General features: G+C 31.2%; 4 protein-coding genes across 6 annotated transcripts in view; all 4 read left to right on the top strand.

Annotated features, from left to right (window-relative positions):
• Positions 1–23684, top strand: part of LOC105143117 (putative cation-transporting ATPase 13A5) — a 73789-nt gene that overhangs the window by 43505 nt on the left and 6600 nt on the right. The window lies entirely within an intron of this gene.
• Positions 173–23684, top strand: part of LOC105143060 (uncharacterized) — a 42530-nt gene continuing 19018 nt past the window's right edge. The window contains exon 1 of one of the 2 annotated variants that reach the window (XM_011051045.2): positions 173–648. The gene's annotated coding sequence lies outside the window, so the exon portion shown is untranslated. Of the gene's footprint in view, positions 649–10477; positions 11046–23684 lie in introns of those variants that run through there. The other variant, XM_087412261.1, reaches the window with a different exon arrangement.
• On the top strand, positions 1427–1837 carry LOC147907606 (histone-lysine N-methyltransferase SETMAR-like). The gene has a single exon (XM_087412702.1). The coding sequence runs from the start codon at positions 1427–1429 to the stop codon at positions 1835–1837; it is 411 nt and encodes a 136-aa protein (XP_087268828.1).
• On the top strand, positions 12153–17623 carry LOC105143059 (uncharacterized). Of its 2 annotated transcripts, XM_011051044.2 has the most exons (3): positions 12153–14050; positions 14132–14331; positions 17063–17623. In XM_011051044.2, coding segments are annotated over exons 1-3 (321 nt in total). In that variant the 5' UTR covers positions 12153–13931; the 3' UTR covers positions 17065–17623. The 2 variants fall into 2 exon arrangements, with proteins under 2 accessions (XP_011049346.1, XP_011049345.1); XM_011051043.2 differs by having other exon boundaries at positions 14132–17623.

Raw genomic sequence — 23684 nt, 5'->3', positions numbered from 1 at the left:
AAAGATACTCCCTCCACATGCCGTAAAATTCCACAAATGACTCCTATCTGGCATGATAGGAGGACTCCCACCACGCGCCACCCCACCAAGCCGACGGCTCCGACGGTTCCGGAGCTCCGCTTCGCAGTTTAGTCGAGTTGCGTCATTTGAAGGGGAAGCTTGAAGTGAGTAGAATAACTTGTGTCAACTTGTGTCACTCATTGGCCGACTCATTGGCCGCGTTTAGTAGACTCAATTATTGTGGAGCAGATTCGTGAGCGCTCACTACTATTGGATGATCTAAAATATTCTAAAAGATTATATCAATAGCAGCGAGCACTCACGGTTCCGCTCCGCAACAACTCAATTTGCTGAACACGATCATTGTGATGAGTGCGGGTGCGATTGCTTCTTTTCCCTTCTATTACATGGAGCGTGTGCCGCTTATCCCGCTCCATGTAATAGAAGGAAATAGAAGCAAGCGGCATTGTTTGCGCAGTTCCTGTAGTTACCTAGTTAGATTCTGTATTGTGTATCGCATACCGCGCTACATGTAATTGAGTGTAGTTTTCATCACGTGAGGGTGTGTTTCATCATCCTCTACAATCACATCACTAGTGACATCACTCATTGACGTCGGACATCTATCTGCATCCGTTACAAAATTTCGTGAGTTAAAATGAAAATTTTATAAAATAAAACAAGTAACCAAACTCTTGAGAATGTCAAAAAAACATGAACAAATAAGGACTAATGAGAGTTTTTACACGGTTGTTAGTGCGAAAATAAAAATCATTCTTGTCGAAAAACTGTAATATAATTAGTATAATTAGACGCATAAACGTTTCGATTTATTTCCGAGCCATCATTAGTACATCTGAACGTACGTTGTAAAATTCATTACATACGCCACTTCATGGCGTGATGGTAGAGTAGCAACTCAATCTCCTTATTCTATTGGCAATGGTTAATAATTCCAATGTCAACGAATAACAAATAAAAATCTATGAAGATTTAGATACCTCTAAATAATGATTATCCGAATGATTTTATTTTTAACATAATTAATGAGCGCTTATGATTTTTATTAAGTAACAAAACCTTAAAGCCAAACACGAATTATACTTTCGCTGAAGATGTTGTTAAGTCATGGTTTACAGTTCCATTTGTTTCGGAGATCTCGTACAAATTCAAAGACTAATTAAAGCTCTTGATGTTGACCTTGCATTTTTTAGTCTGAACAAGTTCAATTCTTTTATTAAAACATATGTGGGAAAAAGTTCGTGGCGTTTTTCCCCACATGAGATGACATTAAATACTCAGCACTCGATAACTACTAATCGCATCGACAACACTTGTGCGTTTAAAAAGTGACATTTCAACCTTTGTTTTGAGCCGAAAAAGATTGAAATCGGTGAAGTGGATCAAAAGTTATTTTATTTTGAAAATGGAAATAAATAAGAAAAAAATTCGCTACATTTTGCAGTATTACTACAATAAAGGCAAGAACGCTGCACAGGCTTGTGAAAAAATTTGTGCTATTTACGGTGAAGATACTCTATCAAAATCAACAGCTTGGAATAGTTCGCTCATTTTCATACTTCGAAATTTCGATGTGAAAGATGAACGTCGCTCCGGTTGGAGTCAATCACTGAAAAGTCCGAAAATCATGGAACAAGTCGAGCGTGATAAGCATGTGAGCACTGTGGAGATTGCCAGGGAACTAGGCATCGACCACAAAACAGTTTTAAATCATTTACACAAAGCTGGATACAAAAAGAAGCTCGATGTTTGGGTTCCTCACGAATTCAGTGTTAAGAACATGATGACCGAATTAACATTTGCGATACGCTACTGAAACGGAATGAAATTGAGCCATTTCTGAAGAGAATGATAACTGGTGATGAAAAATAGATCACGTACAATCAAACTCGCAAAAGATCGTGGATAAAGGAAAAAGAGAAGACATAAACAATCGCAAAACCTGGATTGACGACGAAGGTGATATTGTATGTGTGGTGGGATTGGAAGGGAATTGTTCACTATGAGCTGTTATCGCCCGATCAAACAATTAATTCTACTGTGAACAACTGGAAGAGATTACAACAAGCAATTGAAAGGAAGCGGCCAGAATTAATCAATAGGAGGGGTGTCCTTCTATCACGACAATGCTCGACCACACACATCTTTGATAACTCGGCAAAAATTGTGAGAGCTTGGCTGAGAAGTCTTAATGCATCCATCGTATAGTCCTGATATAGCATCTTCAGACTATCATTTGTTTAGGTCTCTGCAGAACTCTCTTAATGGCTTCAAAAGAGGCCTGTGAAAATCACTTGAAGCAATTTTTCGACTAGAACGCACAGAAATTCTATCGCGATGAGATTATGGCTCTGCCCCAAAAATGGCAAAATATTATTGAAAATAATGCAGCATATTTGGTTTAAATAAATTGATTTTAATATTCTAAGAAAAACACTTGAATTTTACTAAAAAAGCGCCACGAACTTTTTCCCACACCCAATATAAAGACCCTTTATAAAGCAAAAAAGTAAATGTAGTTTACGAGATATTGCAAGGATTGCGATGGATTTCTGTCGGGCAGATAGGGAGGACTTTAAAAACAAGAATCTCGGAACATTGTAATGACAGCCAAAGGAGTAATCATTCTGTTATTACTGAACACAGAATGGATTTAAATCATAATTTTGATTTGGGAAGGTACAGAAATTGATCAGGAACGGTTTTTATACAAACGACGTATCTTGGAAATGCTACATATTCAATTGCAAAAAAACAGCCTTAACTTGCAATCTGACATCGAATTTTTACATCATTCATACATCTTGATTCTTAATAATTTACATTGATTTCAACTGCACGCCGTTTCCACTTTTATTATTTTTATGTAACAGTGTGAAGTAATACGAATATAAATGAAGATGCATAAATTTTTACAAAATTTTTTTCTTTATTTATGCTTAGTTATTTTACATATTGTCTTATTTGTTACATGAGTTATGACTGTCGTTTTGTTAACATGTCATTCTCATTACCTTTGACTCATGTAAGCTAAATTAAATTTTATGTACATATATTAATTTAAATATTAAGCATTGTTCTGCATTTATTAGTAATATATTGTAATGCTTTCATTGATTATTGCATAGTGTATATTATTGTATAGTGTGTAGGAAACACATAATGATTTTATAAATGTAAATTTCTGACATTGAAAAGGATCCGAACTAAAATCGAAACGTTTTTTGGAGTTTGTATGAGAGATTAAATAAAAAAATATATATTTCACACCGAGATCCAGTACAAGTGGCTACAAAGGCATTAATTCATTAATCGATTTATCTCAAAGGAGCCTTAATTCAAAGTAACTCTACTTATACTATTTATGTTTTAAACAATTTTATTTTATATCATTATTTTATAAAAGTAGTGTTATTATTAGATTGGTGCACATGAAATGTCGGATTTTCTTTACATATGAACGTTTGTCTCCCTGTTTTCGTTATGCTTTTGTTTTTGGCATAACCTCGTTTATAGTCGTATTGTCCATTGCCAGAGTCACATTTCAACAAAGAAGATTTTCTCAAAAGTGTTCCATTTTGTTATTTGTTTTGAATTTCGTAAGGATATGAATTCAACCGATATTCATGTAATTTTTTTATATGAGTATAAACTTGGTAAACTTGGTAAAATGCTGCAAAAGCTGCACGCAATATAAACCAGGCATTTGGGGAGAATACTGTTAACGATCGAAAAGTGCAGCGTTGGTTTGAAAAATTTCGGTCTAGTGATTTTTCCCTACAAAATGAAAACCGCGTGGAAGACCCAAAACGTCTGTGAAAAATGATGCTCTGAAAGCATTGGTGGAAACGAATCCAACTGTATCTACAAGGGAACTTGCTACCAGAATGAAAGTTGACCATACAACAATATTGCGACACCTTTCTGAAATTGGTAAGGTGAAAAAAATGGATAAATGAGTACCGCGAACTAACCGAGCGAAATAAGCTGGATTGATTGAACGTATGCTCATTATTACTAACCCAATTTCATTGAGAGCCATTTTTCGATCGGATTATTACTTGTGATGAAAAATGGGTTCTTTACGACAATAGGAAAAGGCTCGGTGGCTTGATAGGATATGAGGCTTGTGCTCATACTCCAAGACCATCATTTCATCCACGGAAAATTTTAATAACAGTTTGGTGGAATGTGACTGGAGTAATTCATTACTCATTCCTTCTAACTGGGGAGACAATTACAATCGAAAAGTACTGCCAGTACATTGATGAAATGCATGAAAAATTGAAAATTATATGCCCATCACTTGTTAATCGACATGGCCCAATAATTCTCCATGACAACGCTCGGCCGCATACGTCGTACAAAACAATTGCGAAATTAAATGAATTAAAATATGAAATTTTACAGCATCCAGCTTATTCACTGGATCTTTCGCCAACCGGATCTTTCATTTTTTTAAACATTTAGAACAATTTTTACGGGCTAAACAATATGAAAATGAAGACAGAAAATGAAGACTGAAAAATTCCATATCAGAGTTTATTGATTCTAAAGATCAAAATTTCTTTAAGACAGGCATCTATGCATTAAAATCGTTGGGAAAAGTATATTGAAACAAATGGAGCATATTTTGATTAAATAAACAGCTTTTCAAAAAAGATATGTTTTATATATTCACTTAAAAATCCGACATTTCATATGCACCAACCTAATACTTTCTTATGTTTGATTGTAAATTAATTTGTTATGTTTGAAATTAACATTTTTATTTTTTAGTAAATCTCTTAATTTTTATCTTATTTTTAATTTCATAGCTACATCTAATCAAACTTTTAATTTTATAAGAAAATAGACATAAAATTTTAATATTATATTTTATTATAAACATATTTTACTAGTTTATGACGATTGTTCAATTATTTATCCAATTATTATAACTCCTAAATAATAAATTTGTGATGGGGTACTCAGTGCCACGCGCGCTTATTAATGTTTAATCAGGAGACGCGGTTAAGGATTAATAAAATACATATAAAACTTGTGTTACATACTACTATTAGGTCCGTTTATACCAATGTAGATTAACTTTAATTTCGGTTCTACTGACTCTTCATCTTTTTCTTATTTTTGAAACTAGAAAAAGGTTAAGAGTTAAACGAGTCGCCATCATGATACACAAAAGCCCATCAAGCGATCGAAAATCCTCGGCCGCTCGATGTGTATCGATAAGGAACAATACGTAATAGTATGTAATTTTTAATAAATTGTATATCCCTTCATCAAATTGTATACCCCTTCCTAATTTTAAATAGCATAAATCAAGTCAAAACGCGATAGTTTACGAGATATTAATTGTTTACAATTTTCTATGAATGTTGTATACCATGTTTATAAACCTGATTCGCAAAAAATTGGCGTGGTTTTGATCGATATAATTTTTGAAATTATTCGTGTATGTATGTTGAAATAAACCAACGACTATAGAAAAAATACATATTTGCTTTTCAAGAGATTGATAAAACATTATTTTAAAAGTGCTTGAAATAAGCGCCCAGGGAGAAATACCGCTCCCTTCTACCGCCAAATCGCAACCACACACGGACATGGGTTCATACCTTTGTGTGTATCACGACGGTGATTCGCCGCCGTTTGCCGTCTTACCCTCTCCATATGCCATAAAATGCCGTAAATGATCCGGATATCGATCTGACATGGTGGGGGACTTTGCCACGCCCTATCCCACCAAGCCGACGGCTCCGGAGCTTCGCAGGTTCCGCTACGCAGTTTAGTCGAGATGTGTCATTCGAAGGGAAAACTTGAAGCGAGTAGTATAAATTGTGTCGACTTGTGTCACTCATTGGCTGCGTTTAGCAGACTCATTTGTTGCGGAGCAGATCCGTAAGCGCTCATTACTATTGGATGATCTAAAATATTTTAAATTATATATTAATAGCAATGAGCGCTCACGGATCAGCTCCGCAACAGCTGAATCTGTTAAACGCGATCATTGATAAGTGCGGGTGCGATTGCTTCTTTTCTCTTCTATTACATGGAGCGCGTGTCGCTTATGGTGCTCCATATAATAGAAGCGTGGTACGCGGTACGCGATACACGATACAGAAACTAATTAGGTAATCACAGGAACCGCGCAAACCGTGCCGCTTGCTTCTATTCCCTTCTATTACATGGAGCGCGGTAAGTGGCATGCTCCATGTAATAGAAGGGAAAAGAAGGAAACGACACGGTTTACGCGGTTCTTGTGGTTACTTAGTGTCTGTATCGCGTATCGCGTACCGCGCTACATGTAATCGCACCCTGATTGTAAGTTTCATCAAGTGAGTGTATGTTTCATCATCCTCTATAATTACCAGTGACATCACTCATTAATATCGGATATCATGACAAATTTGATGAGTTAATAAAAATTTTATAAAATAAAAAAGTAACTAAACTCTCGAGAATGTTAAGAAATATAAACAAAGGGCTAATGAGAGTTTTTTGCGCGACTGTTAATACGAAAATAAAAATCGTTTATTGTCGAAAAACTGTATAATTAGGTACGCATAAACATTTTGGCCTATTTCCGGGCCATCATCAGTATATCTGAACGTACATTGTAAAATTCTCACTTCTTCATAGGGAGACGGTAGAGTGGCAACTCAATCTCCTTATTCTAGTGGTAATGGTTGACAATTCCAATGTCAACGAATAACAGATAAAAATCTTTGCAGATGTAGATACTTTTAAGTAATGACTATCCCAATGATTTTATTTTTAACATAATTAATGAGCGCCTAAGATCTTTATTGAGTAATAAAACTTTAATATAATATTAAAAAAATTAATAATATAATGTAGTGCTATGAACCACTCAAGTTATTATGTGAATGAATATATTTATATCAACAATACTCAATTGTAAATTGTAACTTTTCGTGCGGTTCATTACACAATCTCAATATGAATTCTAACCTTTTGTGCATCGAATTGAAAGTGTCTAAAATGCAATTTAATTGTGATTGTGGAGTTACAAGAATAATGTCATCCACGTATCTGTAATATAAAGGCAATTGCAATGACAACATCTCCAAAACCTGTTTTTCTAAATCTTGCAAAACTATTTCTGCTATAATAGGAGATAATGCCATAATCCCATCGGCGTGCTATAAATCTGTTTGTAGAACGAACTGGTTAAAACAAAAAATTTCTTTTTGTTAATTATAGTTGTATAAGGAACATGAAGTGTGTATACATCTTTTTTATATTGAATTCATGGTATCAACCTATTGTAAATTTGAGGAAAAGTTGAAGGTATAATAGATCTCATGCGATTATTATGCTACTTTTGAGTTTAATTAATATCAACAGTATTCGGATTTGAAGCTGCTTATATTTACGTCGTTTCCTGCAGTAATTCTTCTTGCCAATGCGAGCACACATGCGTTGTTTATACATTATATTTTAATATGTGAACATCTTGCGTTATCGGTAACTTTTTTAAAATTATTATTAACATTGAAAATGACCTAATAGGGTCGAAACGTCACGTCTGTTACAAAATTTTAGATTGTTGATATAAATATATTTACTCAAATAATAATTTGAGTATTCATAGCCCTATATTATATTATTAATTTATTTAATTAGTTGAACCGTTATTCTTTGTTGAATTATAATATTAAAATTTTGTGTCCACTTTTTTATAAAATTTGATGAGATATAGATGTACGAACAGGAAGAATTAATTCGAGGATTATTGTTTATATCTTCCAAAACATTGTCTTCAATAAGCGTTCGCCTATGAATACGATCACAATTTCAATGAAATGGTGCAAAAGATCCAGTTCTAAAAGGCTTCGCTCCACCCGTTGAATCATTCTTCGATCTGACACCTGTCGATTAGTACATCGCTCTCCGTAGTAGCGAATAGCGGCGGATAAATTATCATTACAGGTTTCCAAAGCCCAGATCATATTGCCGCACTTCTTGTTTATATATCTATATCTCATCGTCGTGATATTTGAATGAAAACTGACATGATTCGACATTGTAGATTGTAGAGCGTTGTTTATAAACACTATATGTGATATACGTCATTTGACGAACCGTAGCTTAGCCGCAATAGCATACGTCGATTTTCTCGAAAACTAAGCAGAAAATCGAAAAATTTTATTCTGTGTATTTTTTTTATTTTTTCATAAGGAATCACGTCGTGCCCGCTTTTACATATTATTCAGCCGGACTCTGTACATATATTATACATATATTATTAGTAATATTTTTAGTTTTGATTAATAATTACTTAGATAAACATTAATTAAATATTTTTCCTTGTGATTACTGATTAATCAATTAATTGAAAAATTTTCGAATTTGATTAATGATTATCTAAGTAATTGTTAATTAAAGTTAAAAATATTACTAATTACTTACTATAATATTATATATATTATGTATATTACAGTATGTATATTAATATATATATATTATATATATATAATAATAATAATATATGTAATATTATTAATAATGCCAATTCCTGCTTTAGATTAAAGTTAGCTTTAAGTTATGTTAAAAATAATTATAATTACTATTAATTTTTATAATTACTATTTTTGTCAATGAATTAATGCCTTTGTAAGCCATGCACTGAATCTCGGTGTGAAGTATTTCCTTTATTTAATCTCTCATATAAACTCCAAACGTTTCGATCTTAGTTCGGATGCTTTTCAATGTCAGAAATTTACATTCGCGAAATCTTTGTGTTTTCTGATTCATTATACAATAATAAATGAAAGCATTACAATATATTATTAATAAACGCAGAATATTGCTTAATATTTAAATTAATATATGTAATTGGAATGATTTTCATTTGCAAACAAAAAAATAGTTTAACAAACAATATCTAGTGCTATGGTTTTATGCTCCTCTTTTTGTATGTTTTGATTTATAAACCACGTTTGTTATAATTATTTATATTTATTTTATATCATTACTTTATAAAAGTAGTGTTATTATTTTTTTGTTTGATTGCAAAATAATATGTCTTTATTTTTTAGCAAATCTCTTAATTTTTATCTCATTTTTAATTTTATAGGTATATCTAATCAAACTTTTAATTTTATAACAAAGTAGATACAAAATTATAATATTATATTTTATTATAAATATATTTTACTAGTTTTTGTGACGATTGTTCAATTATTTATCCAATTATTATAATTCCTAAATAATAAATTTGTGTTGGGGCGCTTATTGTTGCGCGCGTCTACTAACGTTTGACCGGGAGGCGCGCCCAGTTAAGGATTAATAAAATATATGTAAACTTGTGATACACACTACTATTAGGCCCGTTTCTACCAATATAGATTAACTTTAATCCTGATTCAACTGACTCTTCATTTTTTTCTTATTGTTAAAACTAGAAAAAGGTGAAAAATTGAATCGAAATTAAACTTATCTCATCATAAATTTATTATTTAGGAATTATAGTAATTGGATAAATAATTGATCAATCATTATAAAAGCAAATGAAATATATTTATAATAAAATTTATATTAAAATTTAATTATAATATTAAAATTTTGTGTCTACTTGCTTATAAATTTAAAAGTTTGGTTAGATGCAACTAGAAAATTAAAAATAAGATAAGAACAAAATAAAAATTAAGAAATTTGGTAAAAAATAAAGACATACTAATTGATAAAAATGGATATTAGAATGATAAACGGTCTGACTTATCAACGTTGAGTCGAGTGATAAACGATTTGACTTATCGACGTTGAGTCGATCAGGCCACTACTGACACGCGTGCATTGTTCAGTGCAATGCATTAATTTGCTGGGTCATAGTAGTGGCCTGACTTATCGACGTTGAGTCTATCGCTAATGCTCGTTTCTACAAATGCAGTTTAACTTTAGTTTTAGTTCAATTAATTCTTCAATTTTTCCTAGTTTTAAGAATAAGAAGAAAACACGGACGAGATTTAAAGATTCTATTAAAGACCGTCAACTTTGCGAAAATCGATATAAAAAGGACTCGAGGGCCCGGAGATAATTAAAGAACGCCGACATTATTGAAAATTGATATAAATTTGCTATTATTAACATAAATATTTGGCTCATGCATTATTAAATTCATGATTTTTTTATTATATGTGTTCTATAAATAAATATGCATATTTGTAAAATTATAATATCCTATATATTAGGTGTAGTAAAAAGAAATTCATTATTTTTCCAATAGATGGCTTTAGTAATCTGTATCTCGTCTACGCGTGATACAGATTACTAAAGCCATCTATTGGAAAAATAATGGATTTCTTTTTACTACACCTAATATTACAGAAAAATTATAATCTTTTCTCTGCAATTATTATCTTTTGTTAATAATCCATCTCTGACGATAACACTGAAATCACAATTTTAAAGAAAAATAGAGTATTATTGAGTTCTAAATTCATAAATACATCTACTAAATTAATAATCATAAGTTAATTCAATATTATCAGTTTTTAATTCTTAATCACTTCATTATTCTTAAGAACGCGAATTCCCATAAGGATATCGATCTTTAATATCTCGTCGGTGAAAAAGATGAAGAATCAATTAAATCGAGATTAAAGTTAATCTACATTGAAACGAGCCTAATAGTAGTATCACATGTTTTACATACATATATACATATTTTATTAATCTTTAAGGGGATAAAGCAAATGCCGAACTCCGACGAGAAAACGCTCTCTAATAAACTGTCGGTGCTACCGACATTTTTATTCCGTTTTCTACATTATCTCTAGCTCAAACTCAAATTGTGTACGTGCAACATAGGACTGCGTTCAGAAATTTTATCCGGATGCATCCAGAGATCATTTTAACCTTATTAACGTTCAGTAAACAACGAGGATAAAATAATAAATCCTGAATTATTGAATGCATTCTAGAGTCACTTTTCGCTGCATCCAATACAACTCAACATCGAGTAGTATAAATAAGACTGCTACTCTATACCACTACAGGTAAAAGACCGAATGTCTTCTCTTAAATTTCTTTTTGTTCTATTAATGATACAGGATCGTAACTTGCGCATGTCAGTAGCAATCTAACCTATCGATAACGAGTTGATAAGTTAGACCACTACTAACATGCGTGCACGGTACGCATTAATTCGTCATAGTAGCGACCTGACTTATCGATGCTGAATCTATCACTTTAATGCCCGTTTCTACCAATTAATATGTCTTTATTTTTTAGCAAATTTTCGTCAGGATGTAAAACATGTATTATAAAAATAAAGATAAAACTATCGAAAAATTAATAATTTATGAGATGTTTTATACATATTGATACACTTTGACATGAAATACTAAATACCTTGTAAACAATGTAAACATTATAGTTTTTATAATCATATAATAATACTTTTATGCATAGAATTTTTTATTTATTATATACATATATGGAAATTTTTTTTGCTGCTTTTTTTTCGCTTCTAGAATATATTTAGATTCCGTGATAGGTGTATGCCTGTTATGCGACTATGCACGAGTTCTGGAAGCATGCATTCCAAATAAAAGCATGTTAGCCGAAGTAGCATTTGATTTTTCCAAAAAACATCGTCTCTATCAATACGCATCATTTTTAAGCTTTTTGGCATATGACAAAGCATATAACAAAAATGCAATAATCTCTCTGTGCTATGTTCAATTGCCATTGGATTTGATAAAAATATCGATGAGTCAAATTCATTTTATCTGAATTTCTTTTATCAAAGATGTTTTTCAAGGAAGGTAAATGCATAGCTTCTTCTGCTGTTCTTCTTTAGCTGATAGAGGATATTTTATCTCCACTAGACCATTTTCGTCTATAAGTCCATCAGGAGAAGCATCCAGTTACGGATATTCATAATCAATGAATAATGTTGTCGATCTCATACTGTGACATACGATTCTAAATTTAGACGCTGTCAACCTTTGTTGTCTTAGTGATTCGGAATCACTTTGATCTATCGTATCCCAATCTGCTTCCAGTTGTTTCTATCTTCAGACAATTTCTCTAAATAATTTTGCTGAGTTGTTTCATTACATCATCTAGAAAATCTGGCTGTTGCGATTGCGGACATAACAATCTGTTCCTGATTCTCGTTTGCATTTCTTATGTTTTCCATTTGTTTGTCGATATTCTCTGGCTCTAGCAACCTTTATTTGCGGGCGCTTCTCTAGTTTCTTGACAGTGGCAGAAACAATTTTATTCATGCCTTCATGTATCTATAATATGTAAGAGTATTGTAGAATGTTTCTGCGTATTGTAGAATGGTTCCCGCAATTCTAGCATTGTAAGAGCCGCGTTTGTGTCAAAATTAATACGCCAATTTCTTTGCAGATTATCGAATTAAACGATTCTGCAAGATTATTTGTTACATTTAATAACAAACTATTGGAGTGAGCGGCTAAATTTGTAACAGTAGCCTCTATTTTCGGATAGAGATCGTGCAGTTTTAGAAATGATACGTAGTTTTTCTTCATTACACAGTCATCTTCACATTTATGACCACATTCCTTACATCGTTTATGCTCACCAAAAATGTGACTAGGGATATTCAATATATCTTTTCGTAATTCTCTAGTATAATTTTCTAGTGTAACATGGCGTCTCAGCTGTGACAACATTTACTTGGACGATTATTATTGGGCGAAAAAAATCGCAGATAAGATAAGACAGCGTTGGTACATGTGCATTAAGATTTCCGCGGGTAATGAAAAGTGCGTCGAACTACTGATTATTGATCATATATGGCTGATAATATATGGATGTTTTATGATCGCGGTAAGAATCTTGCGCTAAAACTGTTTCGATAGATGCGATGATCAATGCTTTGAGTATGAACAGCACTTTTTCAAACAAACAATGATAACGTGTTAAAACGTTATTACGTATTATGATATTCTAGATATATCGTAGTGGTACAACGCGTATCAACGAGCAAGTGCTCCATGGAAGAATGACATGATCTAAAGACTGTAAAAAAAAAACATGGAAAATCATGAGCGAGTGGAACGCGAACTGCTGGAGCAATGCGGCTAGGTCGCTACTCTGGTAGAGAGTTTCGTGTGGCTGCAACTGCGACAATCCGTGGTGGCGAGGATCGCGCGACTTGCAAGTGCAAAGACAATTAGAGCGACATTTCGTGCATGTTGGTGGCGGATACGCGAATGGCGAATACTCGAGTCGCGACGAAAGATCTCTTATTTGGCGAAAGATCGACGCCGTGTTTGAAAGTCGTACATTGACGGCCGTTGTGGTTAACTCGGATTAAGCCGCGACGGTTTTTGGAAAACGCGAGAGAAATAATGCTTGAGATGCTATAGAAAGACACGGTAGTGTAAAAGTGAATATCGCGTTCAACAGTGAGTTTACGACGAACAACAAACGTGACATTAAGAATATAAATACTAAGAACATTGAGATATACCGATACACTGATTTGCGCGAGTGGTACGTCATCGAGCCCACGTTGACGTCACTCGATGAGTTCCAGGAACGCGACTGCGGGTGGACATTGTCACGTATATTGAATTTGATTTATCAATGTGAACAAACTAAATCCCAGGATGCCATATCGAAATGCTGCGACAAATAGTGACGAAACGAGCAGTGATCAATGTGCGTACGACGGACAGTACGTACTTCGCGTGGTCGTCGCTCTATACTAGACTGAAAGAAATGCGGATCGAGAATTATCGTATCCGCATTACAGGACAGTATTGAATCTTGCGGGTATAAAATTTCCAGTAACTTTAAAAGACATTTCTAAATTTGAACGTTTAAACGTGGTGTCAATCAACGTGTACGGTATCATAAACGAGTCTGTGGCTTACTAGTAATAAGAAGGAGAAATACGTCACATGCTGTACATGCAAGATCCACGCGACGACGATGGGCATTTTGCGTGGATAAAAAATCTATCCTGTTTCGTGAGATCGCAAATTACTAGGGACAAGAAGAAGAAATTTTTTTGCAATCGGTACACATGAAAAAATTATAATTTTTCGTCTTACTAATAAATTAATGGTAATAGTTATAATTTTTTATTTCTTTTTCGCAGGAAAATGAACGACTGCGCTATCCGACTGCCGAGCGTGGACAAGTGGCTCGAATTTGGGAACCACTGCAATAAGGAACGCGTCTCATTCATCGTCTACGCTGATTTGGAGTGCGTTCTACGGAAGACGAAATCCATCAGGGAAGATGCATGGTCGTACACATATCAACAGCACGAGGCATTAATAGGATACTACGTGCGATGTTCGTATGACATTATCGTCACATCGGGTCACATCTGTCGCGATTATTTATTGAAGTATCTGTTTGTGAATATTTTATAAAGATTCTCACGTAATGTAAAGTATTACAAATTATGCAAAAAAAAGAAAGACAACTTCAATGACAGAAATATTACTTTATCTCCGTACAATTCCGTATTGAAACTTTGAAACGAATCCACGCGATAAAAGAGCAGCATTATATAACGATAAAGAGTGACTGAATTCACCGAAACTGTGAAATCCGTGAATTTCATAGTGATTTATCTTCACTTGGCAAAAATTTATTTGAATAGATAATACGTGAAATTGTACTTTTTACTTTCTTTTTTTATCTTTTCGTTTCGCGCTAAATTATTTTTGTTATTTAATCTCACAGTCGTTTATCTAATATATTTCTATTAATTAATTGATAATCCTAGCGAGAAACTTATTTGATGTAGTATGATTCTGTCATGCCGGCACCGCGTGACACGTGTGTCGCTTGAGCTAATCGAAGCAAGCCGTGAGGCGCGTGCCGTGAGGCGCGTGCCGTGAGGCGCGTGCCGTGTGCCGATGTATTGCGATGAAATTCCAGGCAGAGTAACTCCATGCGGAGTTAAGAAATTGTTCCCATATGTGGGGGGGACTGTCATGTCATTGTCATCCTTCACAAGGTTTAAGAAAAACTAATCTGATCGAAATGCCTGTAATCTCTCAGAATATGAATAAGTTATCGCGTACCAATCACGGCCTGCGACGCGCCAGCAATACCTGACACTCTATAATAACATAAATCTATACCTTCGTCCTTATGATGATTATATTAAGACATTTTATATATTTTATACCTTGTATATCCCTACACATATACCAACGTAGATTTATAAGTATTATGTGAACCTTTTATCATTTTTCTTATTTTTATATTATTAGACTAATCGCATCTTTAAATCAACGTAATTGCGTTAATATTATTATATTCTTAGTATGATACGGATATGCGGGATTAAAAAAAACTAAAAAAAAATTTTATTTTTTATTTTTAACTTTTATAAAAAAAAACAACAATATAATATATAATAAATAAAATAAATAAAAAAAAATATAATATAAAAAAAGGGATAGAAATGTATTGTATATATATTAATAATTTCCGATTAATCGTCAGCTTATTGACGTTGCTACTTTTTGAAGATAATACAAAAGTTTTTATTATATTTAAAAATTGAAGTTGACAAATCTACTGTTGTTTTGGAAGATGAACAAAACTTTTTGATGGATGAATCAAATGCGATTCAAAATTAACTAAATTGATAATTTATTATAATCTTCTAGGTTAAATAAAAATTCGTTTGATTCATACATTTAATTAAAAATGAATATTATTTTTCTCTAAAGAAATGATTAAATATTACATCATTGTATAACATCAACTGTTCGACGTGTTTCCTTCAACTAAATAAAACTGATAAAATATTGTATATTTTTAACCGAACGATTGAATTAGATAGAATATTTTTTGAAACAATCATAAATTTGTCAACTTCAATTTTTAAATATAACAAAAACTTTTGCATTTTTGTTACTTTTAAAAATTAAAAATTGACGAAATCTATTGTTTGTTTTAACAAAATTGTTTTGTCATATCTAACTTCATCGTTTGGTTGAAAATACACAATATTTATCAATTCTCTCGGCATTGTTTAATCAATTCGATACTTCGAATTTAAATAAATATATTACGGAAAGTAACTAAATGCGATGCAAAATTAAATAAATTCTATTAGTATTTCTATCAAAATAAGTTAGTTGAGTCAGTTTAGTCATTTCAACTTAGATAGTTGACATAATAAACTATATATTTGCAATTAAATAATGATTGAATGAATGATTGGATAAATCAACCATAAAAATTTTGTTTGTATAACCAATTTTTTTTCAGTGTATAAATAGAGAAACATCATCCAAATGTATAAAAATTATGATCATGAATAAAATTATGAAAATGAGACGATTAATATAATTATAATTGATAGATTGAAGAACAAAAGACTCTTGATTTCAATAAACAATAAATATAATGAAGGACATAAGAGTTTAAATTATACATTTTACGTTAAAAAAAAATAGAGTATATTACATAATAAAAATCATTATATTGTAATCCATTAAAATTATTATAATATAAAATTATTAGTTATTATTGTTTCGGTCTTTCGATTAGGTCCTCCTCATATGTAATGATTGTAATCAATTATAATATAATTATAATATAATAATTTTTATTATGTAATACACTTTATTTTTCTCAACATAAAATTTGTAATTTAGACTCTTACATATTTTTTATTATATTTAATATTTAATATAAATTAGAGAGAGAGAGAGAGAGAGAGAGAGAGAGAGAGAGGGAGAAAGAGAGAGAGAGAGAGAGAGGGAGAGAGAGAGAGAGAGAGGGAGAGAGAGAGAGAGAGAGAGAGAGAGAGAGAGAGAGAGAGAGGATGACGCCAATATCATTTTATAATATAGAAATTAAAACGTTTATATGTTATACAATTAAAAAATTATTATTATGCAATTAAAAAATAATTTTTCATTTGTCTGTTTTGAATAATCTCATTCGGTATTTTTCCTACAATTGTTTTTTAAAAACTTTTAAAAGTATAATTTCAATAATTATACAAAAATGTATTTGGCTTAATATATTTACTAATAGCTGTTATTTATTTCAGAAAAAAAATTACGAAAAGGGGAAAAAAAGCAGAATTCGATTATGGAATTTCCAACATTCTGTTCTCGCGCGAGGCCACGTCGAGTTCTTCTGGATCACGTTTATAAATGCACTATATACTGCTCACGGAAAATCGTAAACAATTAATAAAACAATTAATAAAAATTGGGAACAATTAAAATTGGAACATAAAACGTCTTTAAGATCTTTTTAAAACGCCAACATAAATTTTTAAGACATTTTATCCCCCCCCCCCCCAGTTTTGGACATGTATCCAAATTTGTGCTCTCTAGGATATAAGTTAGAGACAACGAAAAATATTTATTTAATTATTGTAATACGAGGGTGGTTCGATAAGTCTGGTAAATCTTTTTGGGATGGTGCTACAATCCATTTGATGATATGACACCTGTTTGAAAAGTATCACTCTTCAAACCCTTTCAGGTCAAATTTCAGCCAGAATTAACGCATTATTAACGTATGGTAATTGTTAACAAAACATTTAAAGTGGGTAAGAAATTTAATAGTTGCCGCATACAAAAATGAAAACAAAAAAAAACAATTTCCGCGAAAATTACAGAATTAAGCTTCAATGAGTTCTATTCTAAAACCCGGAGAATAGAGATATGGATACGAATAAATTCGATAGTCAAGAGATTCCACCTATTTTATTCATCTTAATATGTGTAATTATACACAAAATTCATTTAGCTCTCAATCATAGTTTATTGTGTCTCAATCGTCGTCGCCACAGTTTTAATACTATGACAGTCCGCTATATTCTTGATTTTACAATCAACGCATGCGCAGAACAAAACTGAACCCTTCGTTTGCTCGTACTGTCGCTACTGTATGTAGTTACACTGTGCTCGAGATTTATACACACGCTCGCTTTTAATTAATTTATATCTCCGAACAAGCTTCGGGTGTTGGCCTTCCGCGTTCGCGTTTTTAATCATGTTACTCGTTTTCGCGTTACTCTCGCTACACCGTGCTATATCAATTTCGATTGCCTATCGCTTTTCCAATAGGGAGGCATTACGCCTTTTGCGATTTGAACTACGAACTACATATGCTCGCGGCGCTCGGAACTTTGTAATGCGTGAGTTAAATTCAATTGTCGCATCTCTACGTTTTTCTGTCACGTTTCATCCTTCAATAATCAGTTACCATCACTCAACATTACCATATGTACTAATATTACTATATATACTATATATATATATATATATATATATATATATATATATATATACTAATAATTTTCTTTTATTTCAGATTCCCGCTACGTGGAGGTTCCCCTGTTCCTCATTTCATATTCATCCATTTCATTTCGTGTCATTTATCCAGATACTAGGTAAGTACTCATTCACACCGCACACATATCATTCACTCTTATTTCTACTGCACGCGATCGCAAAGGACCCGCAACGACCGCATCTGACCGCAAATGCGGCATCTTCACCGCAAAAAATTCGTCAATGTCTTTGCATCTACTTAATTCATATTTTTCTATCGTTATTCTTTGTTGCTAACTCTTTTTCGATTGCTATTTATTTCATCGCAAAATTTTGCATTCGTCCGCATACGCGAAATTGTCTATTTGTACGTTCTTTATACGGTATATTGTAGGAAAGGTGCGGTAAAACTTTAGACACAACATATATATTAAACAAAGAAAACTCTATTCGTTGATTCATGCGGATCCGATTCAAAACTGTACGTTTAATCGTTTATATCTAAAAATAGGTTACTAAACGAGAATGATGCGGTAAATGTACTCTACATAATACAACACCCAGGGAGATTAAACCATCTTTATTCTTATATATATGTATATGGAAGTTTTCTGATCCCGTTCTCGATATCTCATCGCAGTTTTAATGCAAAATAATATATTCTAAATATTTCCATTAGTTAGGATAACAATACTTGGTTGAAATAAACTTTACGTATATTTATATAGATATTGTTTAAAATTTATTGTTTTGTTTTCTTTTGGATAAAGATATATATATATCTTTATCCAAAAGAAAACAAAACAATAAATTTTGTCCGCACTAATGAAATATTATTCTAATAATACTATTCTAATACTATTCTACTATGAAATATTGTTCTGAATACTATTTGAAATTAATGTTTATAATTATGTTTTCGATCGTTCCGGATCAGCACTTGTATCGATTATGATACTTGTTATTTGTCTGCGTGTAACTGAAGAGTGAATAACTGTTACATTTTATTCTTTTCATTTGACGAAAAAATTATTTGATCAATCTTGTTATTTCATCTAATTATCAACAAAATTAATATTATATTCTACTGATTGTATGTATACACACAAGTTACATCAATTCGATGAATATTAATCTGCTTTCTTCTTTTTTGTCGGTTCTTTTTTCAAAAAATAATTTCACATATATCTGTGACGTTCTCATTCTTATTACAGCTTCACTTTATAAGAATTCTTGTTTCCTTCTGACCTGTAAAGAATGAAGCTAAGGAACCTCATTGTGATGTTGAATGGTTGGTCCCATGATTGATGCACTACTTGTACTAAATTAGAATTATATTGATATCGTTGAGAATGACTTGAAATAAGTCGAAACGCGTATGGATTTTATACCAACTTTTTATATTGTTATATTTTATATTGTTTACATTAAAAATGAACATATAAACATTTTCATTATTATACTTGCGCAACGATTACCGCGCTGATTCTTATTTTTTCTTACATTTTAATATAGTATTAGCATTTTAGTATATTTTATATTTCAAAGAAATGTCAATAAAATTTTAAAGAAATATCAGAGTAATTTCAGTTTAGTTTTAACGATTTTTCTGTATGTTAGTTGAATTTCAGTAAATTTTCAGTAATTTCGCTGAAATATTCCAAAATGTGGAATTATTTCAGCGAAATTTTTTCATCAGAGATTTTATAATATTGTAGCGTATATAATTATATGGAATGTTTTTTATAATATATGTAAAAATCTCTAAAAACTCTGTATGGACGAAACAAAATACAAAGTTGCTCTTACAAAAATATTTTGAAAAGAAAGATATGTTTCATGATCCAAAAATAAAAAAGAAATCATTGAAATGAGATAGTGAATGATTTTAAAGTAAAAAACTACAACGTACTGAAGACATATTGGATCGAAAAATGCGAAACTTAAAACAATCGTACAGAAATTTGATAATAACAAAAAAACAGGATGTTGATAAGTTGGGAATGATATGAGATTATGGAAGATATATTTAAGGAGGACACAATAAATATAAATATAACATTTTTTTTTCGTCTGTGGAATATCCCGACAAAGGAACGAATGCTAAACACATCTCTCTCTCTCTCTCTCTCTCTCTCTCTCTCAATTCTTCTATTCCGTCGATCTCAATATGTGAAGTGGTACAAACTCTCAATTCAACATGTTCAAATATACATGTTGAAATAACAGAAGATTAAAATTAAAGGAACATTAACCTTTACTTGTTAGGTATATCTATAAAAATTCATATATATTCCTTAAAAAAATAAATTATAAATAAATAAATAATTAAATTATAAAATAAATAATAAATAAATAAATACGTAAATAAATTATAAATAAATATATTCCTTAAATAATTTTATTATATTTTTATTTTATTTACTTAATAAAATATACTAATATACGAATATACTAATCAGATTGTGATGTTTTTTTCTCTTATAGTACATTTTCTGAAACTAAAATAAATAAACGTTAAAAGGTATTAAAAAGCAGAAAGCTACAAGATCTAAAGCATTATATTATGCGAAAGAAAGAGTTTGAGTCTAATGAAAAGAAATTAGATACACTAGAATTAGATACACTAGAAAGTATAAAGCAAACATTGGAGAATTTTTCTAACGTTCAGAAAGAGAGAAATGAAATATTTAAAAATATACTTCTATCTTTAATGGGAAAAATTAATTCACCATTAAAGGAAGATCTTTCAGCCAATAAATAAAATATGAATTCTTGTAATATAAATCTAAACTTCAATTTCTATTATGATTGAAAAAGTATCAATGGGGGGGGGGGGAGGGGAGTTTATTTATTATTTTTTATTTTAATAGATACAGCAAATATTAATAATTTTGATATGTATGAAAACTAATGCGTTCGATATAATACATAATATATTTTAACATAATACATAATACTCTAATAATATGATACTTTAATATGTTTAACTTTAATGTAATTAAAATATTTGTATTTAAAATAATACATGTGTAATGCAAAATACTAATAAATTCGTTTAAATAATTACAATTCTTCTACAATACGACTACGTTTTTCGATAGCATCATGATTTTCTTCATCCATTACAATATCATTATGCTGTTCTTCCATATTTGCATCAATTTCATAATTTTCATCTTTTGGAAACACTTTGTCACCAATGAATTATAAAATTGTAACAAGCTCCGGCAATCATCTTATTAACTAACTCAAAATCGGAAACATCTAAATATTTCAATCTTCTGAACTTTGCTTTTATTAGTTCAAAAACTGCTTCGATAATAAATCGTATTGAACTTAGTTTTATGTATATAAAATCTGAGAACGAGTTAAGTGTCCATTATCTTTAAACAGCGTCATTAAATTACACATCAGGGGGATGCTGTATCTCCAATTAAATGTCGATTATCTTGAATTAAGAGCGCTTCTGCATTTGTTATGTGTTGATATAATGGACTGTTTCTATAAACTCTAGTATATGTCCTGACATATCAATGCAACAATTTATAAATAATTCTTTATGATCACAAACTCCTAAAATATTTTATAACTTAATACGTATAATATATTTAATTAAATGTGCATTTAATTAAAATATTTATTATATAGAACATTAGAAGTAATTATTATATAGGATATCATTTCACCCATGTGCAAAAAGCCTATTGAAATAAGAATTGTTTTAAGTATGGAATTTGTAAAGCTTATCCTGCAATATAATAGAATGAAATCATTTTCTATTATAATAATCATTAGCATTTCCTACAGGCTGCTTACACGGAATATGAGTAGGGAAGCACACGGACATGGGCTCGTGCTTGTGTGTGTTACAGCGCCGCACCACGATAAATGGCCGAACTTATAAGCATGGAAAAGTGATGTTTTGACGACGAAATTTATGTTGCGTGCTATTTTATTATTATTTGCTTAATAGTGAAAATGTGACTCGTTTCGTACTATCAAAGTCGTAATTATTGATGAAAACTAAAGTTATCTTGAAATTTTATATGTAAAAGCGTATATTTTACTCGTTTCAACCGCTGTCGGACCGTGTGTTTCTGCCCGAATATAGGCTCATTTTACGTGCCTTTTACGACCATTTACTAACTGTCAAGGGAGGAAAGGACAGTTTTCAATGATTTTTACAATGTTTTAAAGTGATCTCGTCATTTCGTTTCATCCAAATTGTTTTTATTTAAAAAATGACACGCAACATAAATTAATCTCATTCTTCGCTTCTGACGTCACGATTCCAACATGATCCCCGCGACCTAGTCAGGAGCTTTAACGTCTACTATTACAGTTATGTCAGAAAAAAACCCGGAAAAAATTATTTTATATGTAATTATATAAAATTATATATTTATTTATATAAACTGATTATATATAAACTTACATATAAAATTATATATAATTATATAGAATTATATATAAAATATGTCTATTTATATACAAATATACAAAATCATATATAATTTTATATAAATTATATATGTAAAATATTTTTTCTCGGAAATCTATGAAAAAAAGGAACAAATCAGCTTGATCATGCTAACTAGTTACATTTTTTACTTATAAACGTGGTATTAACAATGCATTCGAAAGCTAGCACATAAAAGGCTCTAATTAAATTAAATAATCATTTAGAAAGAGAACAGGAGCTAGAACTTAGAGTTGCTGCTGTACCCCATTAAATGACTCAAAATGAAGGCATTTTTCTGAAATCGAAATTAATAGCAACGATCATTACCGGTTTTAATAAAGAATACATATTCTAGAACAATCTAGAATAATGTTAACATATGAAACGCGAGATATGATTGGGCTATTCCATCATTGCGAAAAGACACCCCGTAAGAGTATATAAACGAGAACTTTTCGCGGGCATCGCATTTTAGTAAACTTTACCAGTGAAAAATATAAAAAAGCCCATCAGAGCACATTGGCTGTTCGGATGCACAAAAAACTTTTTATTTTCGTGTGAATGTAAGAAAACGAATAAAATAGACGTTTTAACCCTTCAATTGATCCTTATCAATAAATGAAATATAAGTCTAAATTACATGAGTAACGCAAAATTCAAGATGATGAATCCCGACAATTTAGCTTGTTCTTTTTTATCCAAATGCCAATTTGCCGTGTAATGAATGACCAATTGATTAACATGAATATTAAATTAAACAATAATAATATAAAAACTTATATAAAATAAAAACGGTGTCGTATACATTGCATCGATAGATAAAATTACATCGTTCATCAAATTGTCAGATTTGCTATGTAATTATTAAAAAAAAAAACGCATTTTAGTAAGAGCATTTTGTTAGTTTGGTAGAAGCATTT

The sequence above is a fragment of the Acromyrmex echinatior genome, chromosome 13 (genome assembly GCF_024713525.1).
Source record: "Acromyrmex echinatior isolate Ae372 chromosome 13, ASM2471352v2, whole genome shotgun sequence".
NCBI lineage: Eukaryota > Metazoa > Arthropoda > Insecta > Hymenoptera > Formicidae > Acromyrmex > Acromyrmex echinatior.
The sequence above is the reverse complement of the archived record's forward strand: the minus strand, read 5'-3'. Positions and strand labels throughout refer to the sequence as shown.